The sequence below is a fragment of the Chenopodium album genome, chromosome 9 (assembly GCF_948465745.1).
Source record: "Chenopodium album chromosome 9, dcCheAlbu1.1, whole genome shotgun sequence".
In the NCBI taxonomy this organism is placed as follows: domain Eukaryota; kingdom Viridiplantae; phylum Streptophyta; class Magnoliopsida; order Caryophyllales; family Amaranthaceae; genus Chenopodium; species Chenopodium album.
The window spans coordinates 16,426,242-16,446,448 of NC_137842.1; the positions used below are offsets into that span (position 1 = coordinate 16,426,242).

A 20,207-nucleotide genomic window follows, 5' to 3' on the forward strand; every position below is an offset into this window, starting at 1 on the left:
TGTAATTTAGGGACGAAGGAAGTATAATAACAATAATTAGAAAGTTAGAAAGATAATTGGATACACTTGAGTGATCTAAGTCATCTAACATTGTTGTTGCTCCTGCTACGAGCATTTTTTAATACCTAAGAGAAAGAACCCTCAAGGAGAAAGATGGAGTAAAAATGTAGGGTGAATTCCCACTAAAGATTGATGCAACTTATATATTAGATGCACTTGGGCGTAGAATAGACATGTTGTAACACCTGAGCATTGAAGAGCAATTAGCAAAAATTCAAAATTTTACAGACTTGTGTATTCTGGAGAGCATATACAGATCCTATTCCATCTTACTCAGATGAAAAGGCAAAAGACCAACCTCTTTTCTTGACAACCTAAATTTCTACAACCAAATAGTTAGCATTAAGTAGTGACAACGTAGAATCAAAACGTCTGACCCGTATAGTAAGTATTTGTGCTACTATGATTTCATTTTGCATCAGTATTTGCATATCCTTCACCCTTTATCTTCTTCCACTTGTCTTTAAGATCACTTGGAACACGCGTCCCATCAAAGATATGTCGTCCAAATTCCAAAATTTTTACCCATGAGATATTCTTATTAGTTGCCAATGAAAATTTCTGCACACCTTCCTGCAGTAATACATTTTTAAAAAAATAAAAATTAAAAAATTAAAAAAAAAATAAAAAAAAAAAAACAGTAGATAATTAAATATTTTTATAACAGCTTTTTATTCTGTGATCTATTCACGTCTTCTGTCGACATGTTCATACCTTTCATCCCTTTACTTCAACTTCTACCGAATTCCAGAAGCTAAAATATGTGAAGGATCTAAAGCTAGATGAATCCTAGTGGTCAAAGCACTTTCGTCCAGTCAAACTTCTATCATACAATTGTAGCAAACTAGCAACACTTTTATTATCAGCCCAAATATTCTCAAGAAGAAATCCTTCTGAATATATTGTGAACTTCCTAATTACTGGTGTGGAACGCTTGCATACAAGTAAATCAATTTCTTCAAAAATTAATACAAAAACTGAAGGCACCAGATTGTTAAAATCCTATATTAATCAGGCTTGCAGATGAGGGTAGACATGTATTACATTGTTCTGTTAGATAAACTATTGTTACTAATTCTATTAACGATGTGGAATATAAAAGAAGTCAATTCCTTCAAATAAGGACTTAAAAGTCGTATGATGAGCTCAGTTGGATTAAAAGATAGGACATGCGTTAAAATGCTTTCTTAGTTTTCCACAGATAACCTCTATATTAGCTCTTAATTTAAAGAGTTCCGTACCTTCAACATTTCTACTTCTTCTGTTGTCCATGGTAACTTCCTACGTCTCGCAGCAGGCAAAATAGTTGACCGTTGGCTGCAAATAAACTGCAAAACCTTAAGTTTATAGCAATGATTTAATGGTGAAACTAAATGTTTATTAGCAAATAGGTAAGAGTTTCATTCACATTATAATGTCCTCTTTATTCTCCAATATGTAATGCTTTAAATAGTTGTATTGCATTGAAATCAAGTTAATACTCTATAGTCTGAAATGAAAGAGTCGAAAATAACTTGGGTAGAGTTAATAAAAGCTAAAAGTAATAGACCAAGTAATCTCACATAACTCACATTTGTTTTATGGATTCCACTTTGTGTCTTGATTCACCTTCATTTTTAGAAATTCCAGACAATTTTCCATGCTGTATATCATTTTTCAAGTTCTTTTGCATTTTCCTTTTCGGCACAGTATAACTTCCTCGCTCGAGGTAAACATTATTAGATGACTCATCTGCAGAGCCAAATTCTTCAGCTGACACAGATAAACTTCCATTTCTTGTAATTTGGGGAGACTTATTTTTTGAATTTACTCTTGATTTCCTGTCATTGGTCATTCCACAGTGGGATGAACTACAATTTTGAACATCAGATTCTACAGCCATCTCTTTTTTGTCATTATTCCTGTTGCTTCGACGTTTTGTCTGTGTCTGCTCCATCTCAACCACTCTGTCATGATTCTTCTCCAATGAGTCTTTAGTTTCCGTACGCCTGCTTGCCAAAATTCCTAATTCATGTGTCACTGCTGCATTGTTTTCCCTTGTAGCATCTTGCAGAGCTTTTATTTCCCCTGCACTTCCATAACAATCTTTTTGAGACTCTTCATGTGTCTGCACCTTTTCTACTCGTCCATTGTTATATTGTTCCACTGGCTTTGAAGTTTCTTCAATATTTTTATTTGAATTTCCTGACTTTTCATGTATCACTGTGTCATTATCCTTCTTTGTATAACAGGCAGGTTTGGGTGATTTCAGGATTGTTTGCTCTTCATCAGTCCTTTGACGCAGATTTTTCCCTACTCCAACATCTTGACTGTCATTCCCTGTATTTACCATCCTTTGTCTTAGAACAGGGTCATCATCTTTATATGCATTGTCACACATCCCATCAGGTTTTCCATTTATCATAATAGCATCGTTGTCCCTCATACAGCAAACAGAAGTTTCTTTAGTCTCTTCCTGTGTCTGGATCCTTTCCACCACTCTATCATGATATCTTTCCACAGTCTGTTCAATTTCTAGATACTTTATGGTTGATTCACCAAATCCTCTCTGCGGAAATGAATTTCTCTCCTTCCTCATAGGATACACACCAGTTGTGTTTCTACACTCTTCATGTGTCCTGCTAAAACCTTCTCTAGTTTCATCAGATCGATCAAAAGTGTCTAAAACTTGAGTTTTTACATAACAGCCATCTTGCAATGCAGAATCGTTTCCCTTGCAAGGTTCTTCATTTACCTCCAATGTGTTATTATTAGTCAAGCACCGAGGAGTTTCTTGAGGATCTGTCTGCCTCTGCTCCCTTTCTACCCCTTTTTTAAAACTCCCTGACACTGTCTTTGCAGTTTCTCCATGCTCATTGGTTGAATTTGGTGTCACTAACATAACATCCTCCCTTGTAGGAAGGACAGAACTTTTTGATGGTTTTACTTGTGATTTGTCTGCAATTCCACAGTCTCCAATATCATTACTTTTGCTGTCTGATTTTTCATCATTTTTGGCAGGGGACCCCCTTCTCATACAGTTATATCTTGTTGGCCTTGATTCCTGTTGATTACCAGAAAGTGTCTCAAGAAACTGACAATTATCTTGATGACCACCTTTTAACTGCATAGGCTGATGAACTTCATTACATTGTACCGTAGCACCATCATTTTTCTTAAAAACCGTTGGTGCATCTGGTTTTTTCCTCTTCAAACTTCTAAAATGTTCTGTAGGCCCAGCATCAATCCTAGTCCTTGTATCTAGAAAATTGATAAGAGCCTTATTGGCCAATAGCACTTTTTCCTTGGCTTGATGACATTCAACAAGGGATTGCTTATATAAACAATATGGGCAATAAAAGCCCCCTGAGTCATCAAAGCGAGCCACAGAGGGCATACAGCTCTCATGAACAACTACTGGGCAGTCCCAATTACTACAAACCAATAAATCACCACGTCTGTGGCATTTTAAACAAGATGTTTTCTGGCTCTGCAGTTTCAAAGAAAAATGGTGCTGTTCTCTTGACCCCTGACCGCAGAGCACACTTGTTCGAGCAGTCATTTGTTGTTTGCCTTACACAGTCACATCAATCCCTAAATATCACAAGGGAAATAGAAATTTAGTTCAGAATCACAAATGAGAACCAGTATTGGACTAATAAAGGTTTAACTTGACTGAATAGCAACACAGCTAAATAATCAAACTAAAAGCTGTTAAATACAGAAGGTTTTCTTATTCAGTTTTGATAGAAAAATAAACACGGAAGAAATGACTCTCCTAAAAAGGGTGAATAAAAGCATCACATTGTCCACGACATTCTACAAGGTGACAGCAGAAGCATCAATACAAGCTCACTTTATTAATTAATCCATTTGCTAGGTTGCTCAAGTAAACATTTTCTGATTCCAAAATTAATCCATTAGCTAGGTTGCTCAAAGCAAATATTTCAACAGCTATCATACTCCAGCCGAAGATGAAAAAACTACAATTCAGGCCTGTCAACATACCAATTATCTTGATACTAGTTTCCCATTTTGTGGGAAATAAACAAAACCAAAAAAACCTCTCAAAAACCTCACAACTACTGTATTGTTAGTAGAATTTAAAAGGTTTCTCTTCTAAGTGATAACATTTGTTAATTGGAGTTGGTGTATAGTTCAAGATGATTAAATGCACAGCATGCACCAATCACCTTAAGCATTTAGTCCCAGTATAGATTAAACTTACTAGTCAAGATCCCAACACAGTTTTTGCTTTAGACTATTCGAGGATAGCAAATTTAGTCTCAGCTAGCAAGTATTTGAATATATTCATGATTAGCTTAACTAATTTATACTTTTTTCCTGTGGTACTAGATCAGGACTTACGCCATTTTAAGGAAAAGATATAATGAGTAATAAAAAATACACTACCACAAGCACCTTAAATACATATGGAAGTCCTTAGAACCAAAGAAAAATTAATAAATGTTCAACTAATCCTCCAGGAGTTTAAATTGTGCGAAAAGGCTTTTGCATGAGTGCATTTTCATCCTTGGAAGTGTTGAGACCATTATAACCCTCCTTGCATTTTAAAGTATCTGATTTCCATTGGAAAATTTAAGGCTTGACTTCTCTATTCTATAAGCCAACACTATAAGGGAGTGTTTGGTATAGGGATTTTATAGGGATGGAAACGGAATCATATTAGCGTTTCCGTTACATTGTGTTTGGTTACGGACTAAAGTAACACAAACCGTTAGTTAGGGGTAACCCAATCCACCCAATTGTTTCCCCTGTAATAGGTGAGGAAACAAATCCCCTTTCCTTCCTCTAACACAAAAAATAAAGAAAATTCTTCTCTCTCCTCTTCACTTGCTTGATAATTCTCTGAAAATTCCCAAAAAATTTCGACGATTCTACGAGGAAGCTGCAATTCTCCAGATCTTACTCCTAAATTTTCGATTTTCTTCTGCAAATCTTCGGAAATTATCACAGGTTTGCCATCTTCATTTCTCTCATTCAATTTCTAGGGTTCATGTAGTATCAATTTTTGCGTTTTTGGTATGAATTTATTACTTGCGTGTTCAATTGCAACTTCAGAAAGTTGTTTTCGTTCAATTTCTAGGGTTCATGTAGTATCAATTTTTGCGTTTTTTGGTATGAATTTATAACTTGCGTGTTCAATTGCAATCTTCAGAAAGTTGTTTTTGTTTGATTTTTGATTGTATTATTATAATTACTTCAAGTTTCAGCTACGAATGTTATTGTTTTAAGCTTCAATTCATTTGAAATTATTTAACAAACATTGGAGTTTTGTATAATTTCTTCATTTGGTAATTATATCTATGTTATGAATGTAATAGATTATTGGTGGTGCTGAACATGTCTTATTTTGCTCCATATGTATGCATTACGATGAGAAAGTTGCTGCTACTATTTTGAGTATATAGACCATGGTTTTCTGGTGCTATACATGTCTTATTTTGCTCCATATGTGTATGCATTACAGTGAGAAAGTTACTGCTACTATTTTGAGTATATAGACCATGGTTTTTTGCTTAATTTTGCTTGTTCCTTGACTAGTTTACTCCTCATGATTTGGTTGACAATATTTGTTATTTGATTAACTAGAGATTGATATAACTATTGTTTTGCCGTTTATCAGGTTCAATTGCCATTTATTTTCTGTGTTTCTTGTACAATGCCTCGACTTATGCGTTCTATAAGGAAGAAAGAGCTAAAACAAATACAAATAGTAATTGCAATGGTTATTATTATGTTGATGATGTATTGGATGTGGTATATAATTAGCGTTGTTACAATAAGGGGGGTTCAAATAAAAGATAGGAAAAGAAACAAAAAATTGTTACGGATGTTAGTATTGAGAGGGCTTTATAGGGAGAGTGATGTGAAATGCAAGAGTGAGCTTCACGTTAATAGAAAAACTTTCAATATTATTTGTGAGATGCTTAGAGACATTGGGGGTTTGAGTGAAACAAAAAACATGTCGCTTCAAGAGATAGTAGCCATGTTTTTATACCGTTGGCTCATCATAAGAAGAATAGGTCTATTGGACATTACTTCTATAGAAGTGGAGAAACCGTGAGCCGACAATTTCACCTTTGTCTAAGGGCTTTTCTCAAGTTGCATGAAGTACTACTTTACAATCCCACACCAATATTGGATGATTGTGAAGATGAAAGGTGGAAATCCTTCAAGGTATTGGTATTTTCAAAGCCCCTAAATTTTGCTAGGATTTTCTTATTTTTGCTTGTTTGTAAGTAATATTTTTTCCTATTTTTGTAGAATTGTTTAGGGGCATTAGATGGGACTTACATTAATGTAAATGTGCCTTCACAAGAACGACCAAAGTATAGAACAAGAAAAGGAACGATTGCTATGAATGTATTGGGTGTTTGTGCACCTAATATGCAATTTATTTATGTTCTTCCTGGTTGGAAAGGCTCGGCCCATGATATGCGTGTACTTCGAAATGCTCTTTCTAGACCAAACGGTTTTAGAGTACCTCGAGGTAAGAGAAGGCCTTTTTTGTGAGTGTATATGTTTTATTAGTTTTGGTTGGAAGTAATTATTTTTTTTCAATAACTTTGAAGGTAATTATTATTTGGCTGATGCGGGGTATACGAATTGTGAGGGTTTTCTTGCTCCATATAGAGGTCAAAGATACCATTTAAAAGAATGGACGGATCGACAACCCGAAAGAGCCGAGGAATTCTATAACATGAAACATGCTAGAGCGCGAAATGTGATTGAAAGATGTTTTGGCCTACTTAAAGGAAGATGGAGTATACTTAGAAGTCCTTCGTTTTTCCCTATTCGAACTCATGGACGCATCGTGATGGCTTGTTGCTTATTACATAATCTAATTAGAAAATTCATGCCTACGGATGATATAAAAGAAGATGAATTGAGTGAATCCGATGATGATTCCGAGAGTGATTCTGATGATGAGAGGGAATTTATTACAAGTGTTGCTACTTCAGATCATTGGACCAATTTTAGAAACACATTAGCCCAAGATATGTTTAACGATTGGAGGGCGAGAGGTAGACATGGTCAATAACATAAAAAGTATGTTATGCTTCATTGATTTGTTCTGTTCAATTCTAATATGCCTTATATTTTGTTCTGAAGGAGTAAAGAGAGTTGTGTGTTTATGATGGTTACTAAGGACTGTTATCATTTACCAAACATTTCTTATTAGTGAGTGTGTTTTTCTGTATTGTTGTAATCCCATCATTGTCAATTCAAGATTAGTTAATCCTATTATGTTGTTTTGATTGTAAAGTTTGGTGTACATTGATCAATCAATCAATCAATCAATCAAAGCCTTAATCCCAAAAGTGGGGTCGGCTAACATGAACCAAATTTGATTATTCCGTGTAGTCATCAACATAAATCTTTCTCCTCCATCCCTTACGATCCAAAACTTCATCCTCACGTAAATCCATGCACTTCATATCCTTCCTCACTCCTTCCAACCAAGTCATCTTTGGTCTCCCTCTTCCTCGTTTAATCCCTCCATGGTCCCACTCTTCCACTCTTCGCACCGGTGCACCCTCGGGTCTCCGTCTTACATGTCCAAACCAACGCAGACGATTTTCCCTTAATTTATCTACAATGCCCGCCACACCTACTTTCTTGCGAATAACCTCATTTCTGATTCTATCTCTTAAAGTGTTTCCACACATCCACCTTAACATGCGCATTTCCGTAACCTCCATCTTTTTAATATGCTCTTTCTTAGAAGCCCAACATTCTGTACCATAGAGCAACACTGGTCTTATGGCAGTCCTGTAGAATTTTCCCTTCAACTTTAAGGGAATGCTGCGGTCGCATAGCACTCCCGTGGCCGCTCTCCATTTAAGCCACCCTGACTTAATCCTGTGGGTCACGTCTTGATCAATGTCACCATTCTTCTGGATGATCGACCCTAGGTACTTAAAACATTCACTCATGGTCAAATCCTTTCCATCCAAACTCACCACTTCATTGCTTGTCCCCCTCTGAGTGCCAAAACGACATACCAAATATTCAGTCTTACTCCGACTTAGCTTAAACCCTCTAGATTCCAACCTTTGCCTCCATTGCTCCAACTTGACATTAACCCCATCCTTAGTCTCATCCACCAAAACGATATCATCTGCGAACAGCATACACCATGGAACCTCATCTTGAATTGGTCTAGTTAATTCGTCTAGAACCGTTGCAAAAAGAAAAGGGCTTAATGCAGACCCTTGATGCAATCCGATTGTAATAGGGAAATCTTTTGTCAACCCTCCGCATGTCCTCACATTTGTTGACACATCCCGATACATATCCTTAACTAGGTCTACATACCTTCGTGGGATACCTTTCTTCAACATTGCCCACCAAAGTATCTCTCTTGGCACCTTGTCATATGCCTTCTCTAAATCAATAAAGACCATATGAAGATCTTTCTTCTTTACCCTATAAAACTCCATCATTTGTCTTATCAAATGGATTGCCTCCATAGTAGATCTCCCAGGCATAAAACCAAATTGGTTATCTGAAATGCTTGTGCATGCCCTCAACCTTTGTTCAATCACCCTTTCCCACAACTTCATAGTATGGCTCATAAGCTTAATTCCTCGATAGTTAGAACAATCTTGAGCGTCTCCTTTGTTTTTATAAACCGGGACCAAGGTGCTCTTCCTCCAATCTTGTGGGATCCTTGTAGCCGTCCATATCTTGTTGAAAAGGTTTGTTAACCAATCAATACCAATCTTACCCAAACACCTCCACACCTCTATCGGTACCCCATCAGGGCCAACCGCCTTCTTAGGTTTCATCTTCCTCAGTGCAATCTCCACCTCTACTCTCCTAATCCTTCGCACATACTCCATGTTGATTTCTTCATCACTCATAGAGGTATCTCCTATCACAACTCCATTACTTCCATTAAATAATTCATCGAAGTACCCCTTCCACCTGTCCTTGATGCCCTCCTCTTGCACTAGGACCATTTGGTTCTTATCTTTGACACACTTCACCATGCCAATATCCTTCCTTGCCTCTTGTCTTCTCTTTGCCATCTTATAAATGATCCTTTCTCCCTCCTTGGAATCAAGCTTTTCATAAACCTCCTGATATGCCTTTTCTTTTGCTTGGCGAACAGCTGCCTTTGCCTTACTCTTAGCCTCCTTATACGCTGCAAAGGTTTCATCACTCCTACATTTTCCTAAGGCTTGATAGCATTCCCTTTTTTGCTTAATTACTGCTTTCACCTCTTCATTCCACCACGAAGTATCTCTCTGTACCGAAGTTCTTCCCCTTACTTCCCCTAAGACCTCTTTGGCCACTCTTAGGAAACAGTTCTTCATTCGTAACCAGGTCATGTCCGGATCCACCTCTCCATCCCAATCCGCTTCTTCAATTACCTTTTCTGTAAAAACCTTAGCTTTTGCATCCCTTAGGGTCCACCATCTTATCCTTGGTTCTTCTTGTCTAACTTTTTTCTTCGCCTTCTCTTTCAGACGAATAGTCATTACCAATAGCCGGTGTTGGGTGACCACACTCTCCCCTGGGATAACCTTACAGTTTATGCAACTTTGTCTATCTATGCTCCTTGTGAGCAGGAAGTCTATTTGAGTTGCATTTGCTCCATTCCGAAAAGTTATCAAGTGTGAATCCCTCTTCTTAAACCAAGTATTAGCCAAAATTAAATCATATGATTGGGCAAAATCCATAATAGCTTCACCACCGGCGTCCCTCTGCCCATACCCAAAGCCTCCATGGACACTCTCATAGCCATCTCGGCTCGCCCCAACGTGCCCATTTAGATCCCCTCCAATATATAACTTCTCTGAGTGGTGGACACCCTGCACCACCTCGTCTAGGTCCTCCCAAAATTGTCGTTTCTCTTCTGCATCTAAACCCACTTGGGGAGCATAAGCACTGATAACATTCACAATCTCCTTGCCACATAGCAACTTCAGCCTTATCAACCTATCGTTCTTCCGATAGACCTCGATCACCTCTTTTGCCAACCTCTCATCGAGAACCACACCAACTCCGTTCCTAGCTCCACCATTCCTTGTTCTGTGGCTCGTTTCTTGCCCAACATACCATACCTTATACCCCAAAACCAAGCCTCGAGCTCCTTCTCCTGTCCATCTTGTCTCTTGGAGGCACATGATGTTCACGCGTCGTCTTTTCATTACTTCTACCAATTCTGCTGATTTTCCCGTAAGAGACCCCACATTCCAAGAACCAATCCGCAAACTAAATTCTTTTCTCCCACGCTCCCTCCTGATCCCAACTCCAAGTCCTTGATTATTTGACACCACAATTGGGCAATATGGCGCGTCGCTTCTGGGCGACGACCTAGCAACCCTTACATACTTATCACTGCACCCGGGTCTGGGAAGTGCAGCGCGTCGCTCAGTAGGGAACGCCCCAATGGCACGCCCTTGCTCATTTGACACCACACTCGGGCAATGTGGCGCGTCGCTTCTGGGCGACGACCTAGCAACCCTTGCATACTTATCACTACACCCGGGTCTAGGAAGTGCAGCGCGTCGCTGAGTAGGGAACGCCCCCACGAAAATATCTGTTTGGCTCATGTCATGGGATGTGACGAAGTTTTATACTGGCTGTCACTGGCCTACCGTAACCCTCCTCCTTTATCCAGGCTTGGGACTGGCAGCGGGAAACCCACTGGCGGAGTTGTTTGGTGTACATTGATCTTGTATCAAAAAATAAGGCTTCATTGGTCTAGATTTACTATTAGGATTTTGTCTTGGACATTATATTTTCTAGTTTTCATTGATTTGTACTAGTGTGCTTCATTGCCTTCATGGTTATAGGCTAGGAAATTTTGCTAAAGCACTTTAATACTGATGCATCTTAGGCACTCCAGCCTCTTTTGACACAATTGATGGATCTTTGGGTGCTAATTAAATTTATGTACCTTTTAAATCTATTGTTGAAAAAAAAAACTCATTAATCTCATAATCTCCATAATTTACTCTTAAGTCTTGACATCTCATAACCTCTACTAGTCTGCTTGTTATCCTTTCAGTCTTTATTGCATCTGTACCACTACCTTTTTTATGGTGTTATGTTTTTGTATGTTAACATTTTCAATGGCGATTGTTAAATGATGTCTTTATTTTGGAAAGATCAGCATTAGGTCAGTAGTAGCTTCAATTGATTTTTGGTTTTTTATTTTTTGTTTTTAATTTTTCAGATGGAGGCTAGTCAAGCTAAGGGTGAGGCAAGCAATCGAGGTAGAGGTAAAAATAAAAGGTATTGGGCGTATGAAGAAGATGCGGTTCTAATAAGATATTTGCATGAGTTGAGTTGCGATCCAAAGTGGAAGTGTGAGAATGGGTTTAAGAATGGTTACATGAATAAGTTGGAAGAGATGATCAATGGTGTACTTCCTAATTGCGGCTTGAGAGCGGTTCCCCACATTGAGTCGAGGATCAAGCATTGGTTGGAGAAATATAGTGCATTGGCGGAAATGTTATCCACCTCAGGATTTGGATGGGATGGGATGCTGAGAAGAAGATTCTACAAGTAGATAAGTCGGTGTTCGACGGATGGGTAAAGGTATGCTGCTTCCCTCCCCCCTTCTGCTATTCCCTTGCTGCTGCCCCTCCCCCATGCTACTATTCCCCTGCTGCCACAGCCACAATTTAGGACACATAGCCACATAATCTACCTTAATTACAATGTCAGCCACATCCTTTCTGTTTTCTTCATCCAAGATTTTATGCAGTGTTTAAAAGAGTGATTTTATTGGGAAACAAGTTTGAATTAAATTTTGATAGGAATTACCTTATAATTCCTGTTATTTTATTATTGGCTCTTTATCTGCTGTTAGGCTTTCTTGATGCTATTTTGATAAGCATTACTGCAGTTGTTCACATTTCTGTTGCTTTCTAAAATTCTGGCTGCTAGATTTGAATCTACTGTTCATCCAATATTACGCTGATATTTTATTAAGTATTCTAATCTTTCTCTGATTGAGACTCTAGTACATCTGCTTGGATTTTCTGTCTGATATTTTATTAAGTATTCTAATTTTTCTCTGATTGAGACTCTAGTATAAAATTTTATAGTCAGAAGGTTATTGAAATTTTGTTAACAATTTTTTTCTTTTTCTTATATGGCAGACTCATAAGAAAGCTAAGGGGTTATTTGGAGTTCCATTCGTTCATTATGACACTCTAGCAGAAATTTATGCAAAAGACAAAGCTACCGGAGATGCAAGTGAGTCGTTTGTTGATGCTATAGAAGATATGGATCAAGACATTGATAAGCAACCATTGAATGTTGAGAGTGATGAAGAAGATGATGTGAATTCTACTCATTCAGACACTTATTCTTCTACAAGTCAATCCGGAAAACGTCCCATGAAGATAGAGGATGATCATTCAACTCCTTCAAAAGTGGCAAAAGTGAAGGCTTCTACGATTCATTCTTCCGCAAGTGATTCCACTACTCAATCCGGAAAACGTTCTACAAAGGCGAAGGAGGCTAAGGTAAAGGGAAAGAACAAGGTAGATTTGAAGAGTTTTTGTAGGAATGATGATGATGATTTGGTGGCCTCCCTCCATGATGTTTCTAACAATTTTGGGAAGATATTTGAAAATATCAATGTTAATCTTGGGACTATGGCTAGTGCGTGGTCTAAAGCGGAAGAAAGAGAGCAAATGATGGATGAAAAAGTGAATAAGGTTTTGGATGAGGTGATGAAGTTAGATGGAATTTCTCCATCCGAAGCTTTAGAGGTTGCTACAATTCTCATGGCGGAAGAACATAAGCTTCGCATCTTCTATCAAGCTCCAACTAATATGAAGAAACAATATGCAATTGATCTTCTTAAGAAGAAGTAGAAAGTTTTGTCCTAAGTTGTTGTTATTGGAGTTAATGTTTTAATGGTTTTTAAATGCTTTTTTTTTTTTTTTTTGAGAATACTAGAATTTCAATGCTTTTGTAATCAACAACTTATGTGACTTTGCCTATATATCTAGCATATGATATATTATGGTAATCGGTTCAAAATATATATATATATATGTATATTATGGTAATTAGTGTTGCTCTGCATTGTATAATGTATATCAAAAGTTAGCCAAGACATCAAAAATTAGAAGGAAAACTATTTGTTTCCAAGTTATCTATGCCAAACAAGAGGAAAGGGATTGATTACAATTGTTTACGTTTCCTTAGTAATACCAAACAACTAGTAAGGGTAACACTATATATTACCCTTTCCCCTTCTAATTTGTTTCCATTCCCTTACATTTACTAATTTGATACCAAACACCCCCTAAAAGTGTCCACCTTAAACACCTAAAGTGTCCTTACTATTAATATACTCTTTTAAAATGATTGTCGTACATAAATAGTTTTAATTTGAAGCAAGCACAATGTGCATTATGCTCAAGCCTAATCAATCATTGCTAACACCGGAAGAAATAAGGGAAGAAATTAAAATTTATTATTTGGTTGAAGCTAGCAACCTCGTGTTGACATGAAACCTAGATGTGCCTTTATATCACAATGTTAGATGAGGATAATCAAGCGTTGTAAGAAAAAAAAAAAAAAAAAGGCTTACAACTCAAAGCATAAAGCGAGAGGACCCATATGTATTCTCCACCTTGGCTTAACTTCAACATTTAGATCCCTCAATTGAAAAGCTTTGTAGTACCCTTGGATGGAGACAATTCAAACATATAAGAACAATGAAGGCTAGGTGAGACTTAAACTGATCGACAAAAGAAAATGGCAAGCCTAGTGACCAACCATGTTATATCCTACATTGCATCAAAAGACAATCCTAGAATGAACTCGACAAAGGAGCGCCAAGATGAAGCAAGATAGCATCCAGAAGCCTCATGGTTGGTAAATTAGTTTCTGATAATTCAGTCTCACCTCTCTAGACACACAACCCAAAGATCAAATGTTAAATGCATAAACAATTTCCCTTACAAAGTTTACATCACCGAATGGGCTGATGTTCCGGATCATGCCTACATGTCCTTAATTTCAATTCAAAGAAATTTACCGGCAAACTAACAAAACAGATTTCACTAACCTCTACTAACTGCATTCTTCAGCAATCCTTTGACAAACAGCCGAATGATTCTTTCTAAAGAATCAGGACGATATACTACGTGAGCTATGTAAATCAAGTAGAGCAAACACTCTAGCATGCTTCTGCCTTTCAGCTCACCTACACCTGTCTCTTCCCTTTTTTTTTTTTTTTTGTTCTTTTTTAATCTTAATCTACTACTACATTTGTTCATAAGTTGTAAGACAACATGTTCATAATTAAAATTGTAACATCTATCCTAATGAAAAGAAAATTCTTTATTTACAACTCACAACATCTTCTCAACCTAATAATCTAGATATGCATCCATATCAACATCAAAGACACCCCAATGTCTCTAAAAGGCGGTTGCTATAGGCAATATGAAGGGTCAAACACAAACAATCAGCCTTCATAATTGAAATGCGAAAAAAGTGGTTTAATTCCAATCAAACACAAACAAGAAATTCCTCCTTATATTATACATTCTGAACATTGCTAAGCTCATGTAAAGGCAAAAAAGTCGAAAATTCCAATGGAAAATAACTGAATTCATCAATCAATTAATTTAATTAACCAACATCAATGAAACAAACGATATAAGGAGGAATTTCTTGTCAACTTTTGACAAGCAAATTAAAATTCTAACAATTTCTTCCAAATTTTGAAAAATACAGGTAAATTCAAAATTCCGAATGAAGTAAATTCAACACGAATTTAAAACGAGAAATTCCAATGCCAAATTGATGAAAAAAAAAATTACCTCTGAATAAAAGTGGATTGCGAGATAGAGATGAAGCAAATCGACGAAAACCCGAGGAGAGGCAGCGGCAATGGCAACGGCAGCGGTGGTACGACAGCAGTGGCAGCGGGCATTGAGCGGTAAGTGATAAAAAAGCGAGGGAGTTGGGGAGTTGGGGAGTTGAGGGTTTGGGAGTTATTATAAAATGAACAATCAAGCACCAAATATAATGAACCTTTACTAATTTACTAAGTGTACTGGAGACGATTGAGAAAAAATTTAGAAATGGTTTTTTTTATCGAATGAACCACAAGGACATTACAAATCTAATCTTCTATTTAATTATAACTAAAACAGAACTTTGTTGATATCATAAACCCCCTTCCTGTTCCATGTGTCACTTCCACATTAAAAATTTTCCCGCCATTTTGTTATATGATGTCATCATTTTTTTTTTTTGGAAATTTTCACATTTGCTACTAGCGAAAGCACCCTGCTTCACATTTACTACCGCTTTAATTTTTTATTTTATTTTACTACCACCTAAATAAGAATTTGTTAAAAATCACTACCACTTAACGGAATCCGTTAAGGTTCAGTAAAATCGGGCCCAATATTTCATTAAATATTAATTTAATTTATTTATAAAAAAAAAAACTTAAAAAACAAAAAAAAAAAATCCCCAACCACCGAAACCACCAAACAGCCACCTTACACCCTCCCTATGCCGGCGCCCAAACATTCCCTTGACGCCGGCGAACCCCTAGACCACCACCACCGACACCACCGTAACCCCCAAACCTGGCAACGCCCCATATCACCACCATGACACCACCCTAACCCCCAAACCCAGACCACCACCACCCACAAACCCACAGAAACCCACGAACCCAGACCACCACCCACAGAAACCCACGAACCCAGACCACCACCCACCGAAACCACCACCTCCACCATTTCCCAAACTTCACGCTGCCCGAAACCACCCTAAACGGGTGAAAACGAAACCCTAAAACCCGTTTTGGGTGGTTTCGCAGAGTGGGTTTAGGTTATTGGTAACAGTTTTTGGGTGGGAGAAGGGGAGGGGGTCGATTCAGGGGGGGAAGTGGACCGGAGTCGTTTTCGGTTAGGGGAATTGGTGGCGAGGTGATTGCGGTTGTTCGCGTGGTGGAAGGATGGGTGCATTGTTGGTGGTTGTGTGAAGGTGAAGAGATGTTGGTGGCGTTTGGGAAGGAGGTGGGCTGCTGGTGGAGGTCACGGCTGTCGTGGGCTGCTGGTGGAGGTCGCGACTGCTGTGGGCTTCTTTGGGCGCCGGTGTTGATGGGAAATGGAGGTTGGATGGTGACAATGAGGGTGGTTGAAGATGGAGCGGTGGCGGCGAGGTGGTTGGACGGTGGTTGGGCTCCACTAACGGAAATAGTAACGATATCAGGCAAATGGTAGTGATATCTAAAATTCTGGGATTTGGGTGGTAGTAAAATAAAATAAAAAATTAAAGCGGTAGTAAATGTAAAGCAGGGTCTTTTCGCTGTTAGCAAATGTGAAAATTTCCTTTTTTAAAAAAAATAAAAAAAAAAAACTACAAGTTGCATCAAATTATAAATATTGTATTAGATAAGATAATAGATGCATACTATAAACTATAAATACGGTTGTATCAAATTGCATAACAAATTGCATTAGATAAAGTTTGTTTTGGTGTTGGTTGCCTATAATTACGTAGCTATCTATCAAATTGTATATTGTTCTAAATTCAAGTATTATACACTATTAGATAATTAGATAACATCCATTAGTTAAAGTTTGTGAGGATAAGTGTAAATAATAATAATAATAATAATAATAATAATAATAATAATAATAATAATAATAATAATAATAATAATAATAATAATAATAATAATAATAATATCCAAGACTTATCGCTGTGTGTTGTCCTATCGGTTGGGTGTACCATTGTTCTCTATCTCGACGTTGTGCTCTGCTTGTTCGAGGGTTTTTGCTGGAGATATTTTCGGTGATCACGCAGTGTCTTGTGCTGGTATTGTGGGTATTAAACATCGGCATAATGTTGTTCGGGATACCCTTGTTGATGTTTGCTATCGTTCTGGGATTTCAGCGAGAAAAGAGGTTGACATTGGGTTGGCCGGAGGGAACGACGAGGCCCTCAGACCCGCGGATGTGTTACTTTATTCATGGGATCGTGGTCGCGATGTCTGTGTTGATTTGACAGGGTCTTCTCCTTTGACACAGTCAGGGCTATCTGACTTCATTCCTGGGCGGGTTGTGGCTGATGCAGCTCATCGGAAGCGGGTTAAGTATGAAGCTCGATGTCAGGCGATTGGATATGGTTTCATTCCCTTCTCCTTTTCTTCGCTTGGGGAATTAGAGAAAGAGGTTGTTGCGTTACTGAAGCGGATTCAAAGGTTCTCGACGACGCAAGACATTGGGGCTCGTGCTGCAGCTCATATCTTCACTAGGGTAGGATTTGCAATAGCTAGAGGAGTGGGGGCCCAGATTGTATCTCGGCTTCCCACTAATTTATTGTAGGTTGTATGACTTTTGTTTTTGAGATAATAATAATAATAATAATAATAATAATAATAATAATAATAATAATAATAATAATAATAATAATAATAATAATAATAATAATAATAATAATAAAAACAATAATTTTCCTATGAATATGAAACTTTATCTAATGCACAGTTAACCCTTTTTGTAGATCATCTTCTTCATCAGTAAACCCTTTTGATCAATTATTTTATGAACTGGGTTTAGCAACAGATTTTCAGAAGTTAAGTGTTGGAAATTCCGATGTTGTTGGACAGTTTCATAGAGATTCGAATGTTTTTAAGGGGAATGAATGTAATGTGACCGAGAATTTTGAGGTTTTAAAGGGTTTTAATGGGTTTTCTGGTAATAGGGAGGGTTTCAATCTTCGGTGCACAAACTTGAGAAGGGTGTTAACGGTTTTAGATTGGGAAGGATTAGCCGATTAGGGGAGGTAGTAATCTAGCGGATTCGTTCGGGTCAGTTATGCTGCTATGCATGGTCATCATAACTATTTGATTAATTTTCCTTTGGAAGGGATGAGTCAGATAGGAGATGAGTGTTATGGGAATGGTGGTGTACCATTACTTACAGAAAATAAATATTGTGATCCATTGCCTATGAATGGAAGTGGTGATTTTAAGGTAATGTTTCGATTTCGAGGGGAGGGAAAGTAAAGAGCGGAAAAAAGGAGGGATTGTTTTAAGTTAAAAAAATCGAAAAAAGCCAAATATAGAATAGAATTAACATTTGTTTAACGGAGTGGTTACGGAAGATGAGTGTGTTAAACCTTGAGTGTACCACTGATAAACAATAGTAAAGTAGGTGTACCATTGATAAACTCTCGAACCTTGGGTGATGTACCATTGATAATTTTTCAAGATCTTATTTATGAAATCGATTAAGACTATAGAATCAATCAAATAAAGCTCAGTCAGGAAAGGAATAACTTGATTGACAAAATATTATTCGCACAACAGTCCCAACTGAGCATGGACAGTATGGACTTAATTGCACCATTTTGAGTAAGTCAACCGCCTTTCTGAGAAAGGTGCTTCCCATCAAAGGTCAAACCATTTGATGACTTGTAATGAAGGCTTGAGCAGTTAGCACAATTACATCCCAAGATTGTAGAATTTGTTATATACACCCAAATTATTTGTTCATTAATTTTTGCTCATTTAAATGAGCAAAAAATAATGAGCAAATTACCCGAGTGTACAGAAAAGGCTCTCTCAAGATTGAGGGACCTGTGTCAAAAAATAAATAAATAAATAAATAAATAAAAAAAGAGAGAGAGAGAGAGAGAGATTGAGGGAGCAAATAAAGGAAATATCAATCACCAAGTCAACACTTCCTAAAAGATGAACATGCCAATCAATATTGTAAACATTACCATAATAACGAAGATTCTTCAATATTTACCTTTATTAGACTTCTTGTCAAAAAAAAAAAAAAAAAACCTTTATTAGACTTACAAATCATTATAAATAGGATGCTCTTTCTAATAGAATTTATTCACACATCGTCTAATCAATTTACTACACTTTTATACTAAAATCACTAATTTATGTCGTTCTTAAGGACATCATTTCGTCCTTACTCAGAAATGTCTCTCTTATTTTTGATATTTGCTCTTCGATTTATAATTATTTTTATAGCCCTTGAATCATTCATTTGGAGATTGTGTTTACTTTCTTTTAGCAAATTCGATTATTAATACCCCTTAAAATCTTTAACAAATTCCTAGCTGCTTGATTTTGGGGTCTAAGTTCCTCCAACTTGTTGGAAGTTCTTGATATAGAACAAGAGAGTTGAGCAAAAACAAAGAGAGAGAAAAACAAATGAAAGGATAAAGTCCCACATTGGTTGGGGAAGAGTATTTTCCCTTGTTTTTATACAGTAGTGCTAAAAGCACTACTTAGTTGAGTGAGTGGGAGGTGGGTGTTATACCACGCACGCGCGTCGAGCCGGGTCGGCCTCGGGACTCGTAGACTTGGGGAATGCGATGCGCGGGCGTGGGTCCCTCTGACCGAGTTCATCTGAACAGTATTTTGCTAGGTTCTCCCCTGGTGTCCTCCAGAGTTCTCGAACACGAGCACAACCAAAGATAGCATGGCCAGCAGTTTCGGCCTCCACAGAGCACCATGGGCACGCACCTGAATCCACCAAATGCCTTCTAAAATTTAAAGAGTAGGTTGTGCACGGACAACGTATTGGTGCTAGCCTCCAAAGAAAGTGACGAATTTTTGCCCCCATAATAAAACAAAACATAATGAAAAACATCTAAAAATAATAAAATAATTCACAATATTCTTCAGTTTGATATATAATAATGGAAATTTTGTCAGATAACACCTTTTAAGTGTGATTTGTTGTGAGAAAACACCTTATAAGTTTTTTTTTTTGTGAAAACACACCTAATACCAGAAATTATTTGTAAAATAACACCTAATGGTAGTTTCAGACATGTTGACTTGGTTTCACGGCGTTGACCACCACGTGTGAGTCACCTGCGCCAATTTACCCCCCTCTCTTCTAATTTTTTACCCTTTCTTTCCCTCCAACTCTATTTTCTCTCTCCTCTTAATTTGTTTCTCTCTCCTCTCAATTGCTTCTCTCTGTGTTGCTGCTCACATCACCATTAAAAGCTTCTGGAAGTTGCTAGGCCATGGTAGTGACAAATTAACTGCTTCAATTCGTGGTTTAAATTCGGCCAAGGAATTGGGTAAGTGTAAAAATTTATCTCTCCTCTCATTTGTTACTCAATTTATGTTTGAGTATTTGCCTAAATTTCTC

At 37.5% G+C, this 20,207-nt stretch overlaps 1 protein-coding gene across 2 annotated transcripts; it reads right to left on the bottom strand.

Annotated features, from left to right (window-relative positions):
- Positions 1-234: 234 nt before the first annotated feature.
- LOC145558439 (uncharacterized) lies at positions 235-15,056 on the bottom strand. 2 transcript variants are annotated; one of them, XM_081619683.1, is made up of 4 exons: positions 14,874-15,054; positions 1,632-3,633; positions 1,302-1,377; positions 235-633 (listed from the first exon to the last, which is right to left on the bottom strand). In XM_081619683.1, the coding sequence occupies exons 2-4, from the start codon at positions 3,599-3,601 to the stop codon at positions 469-471; spliced, it is 2,211 nt and encodes a 736-aa protein (XP_081475809.1). In that variant the 5' UTR covers positions 3,602-3,633; positions 14,874-15,054; the 3' UTR covers positions 235-468. The 2 variants fall into 2 exon arrangements, with proteins under 2 accessions (XP_081475809.1, XP_081475810.1); XM_081619684.1 differs by having other exon boundaries at positions 496-633; positions 1,302-1,388; positions 14,874-15,056.
- Positions 15,057-20,207: the final 5,151 nt, after the last annotated feature.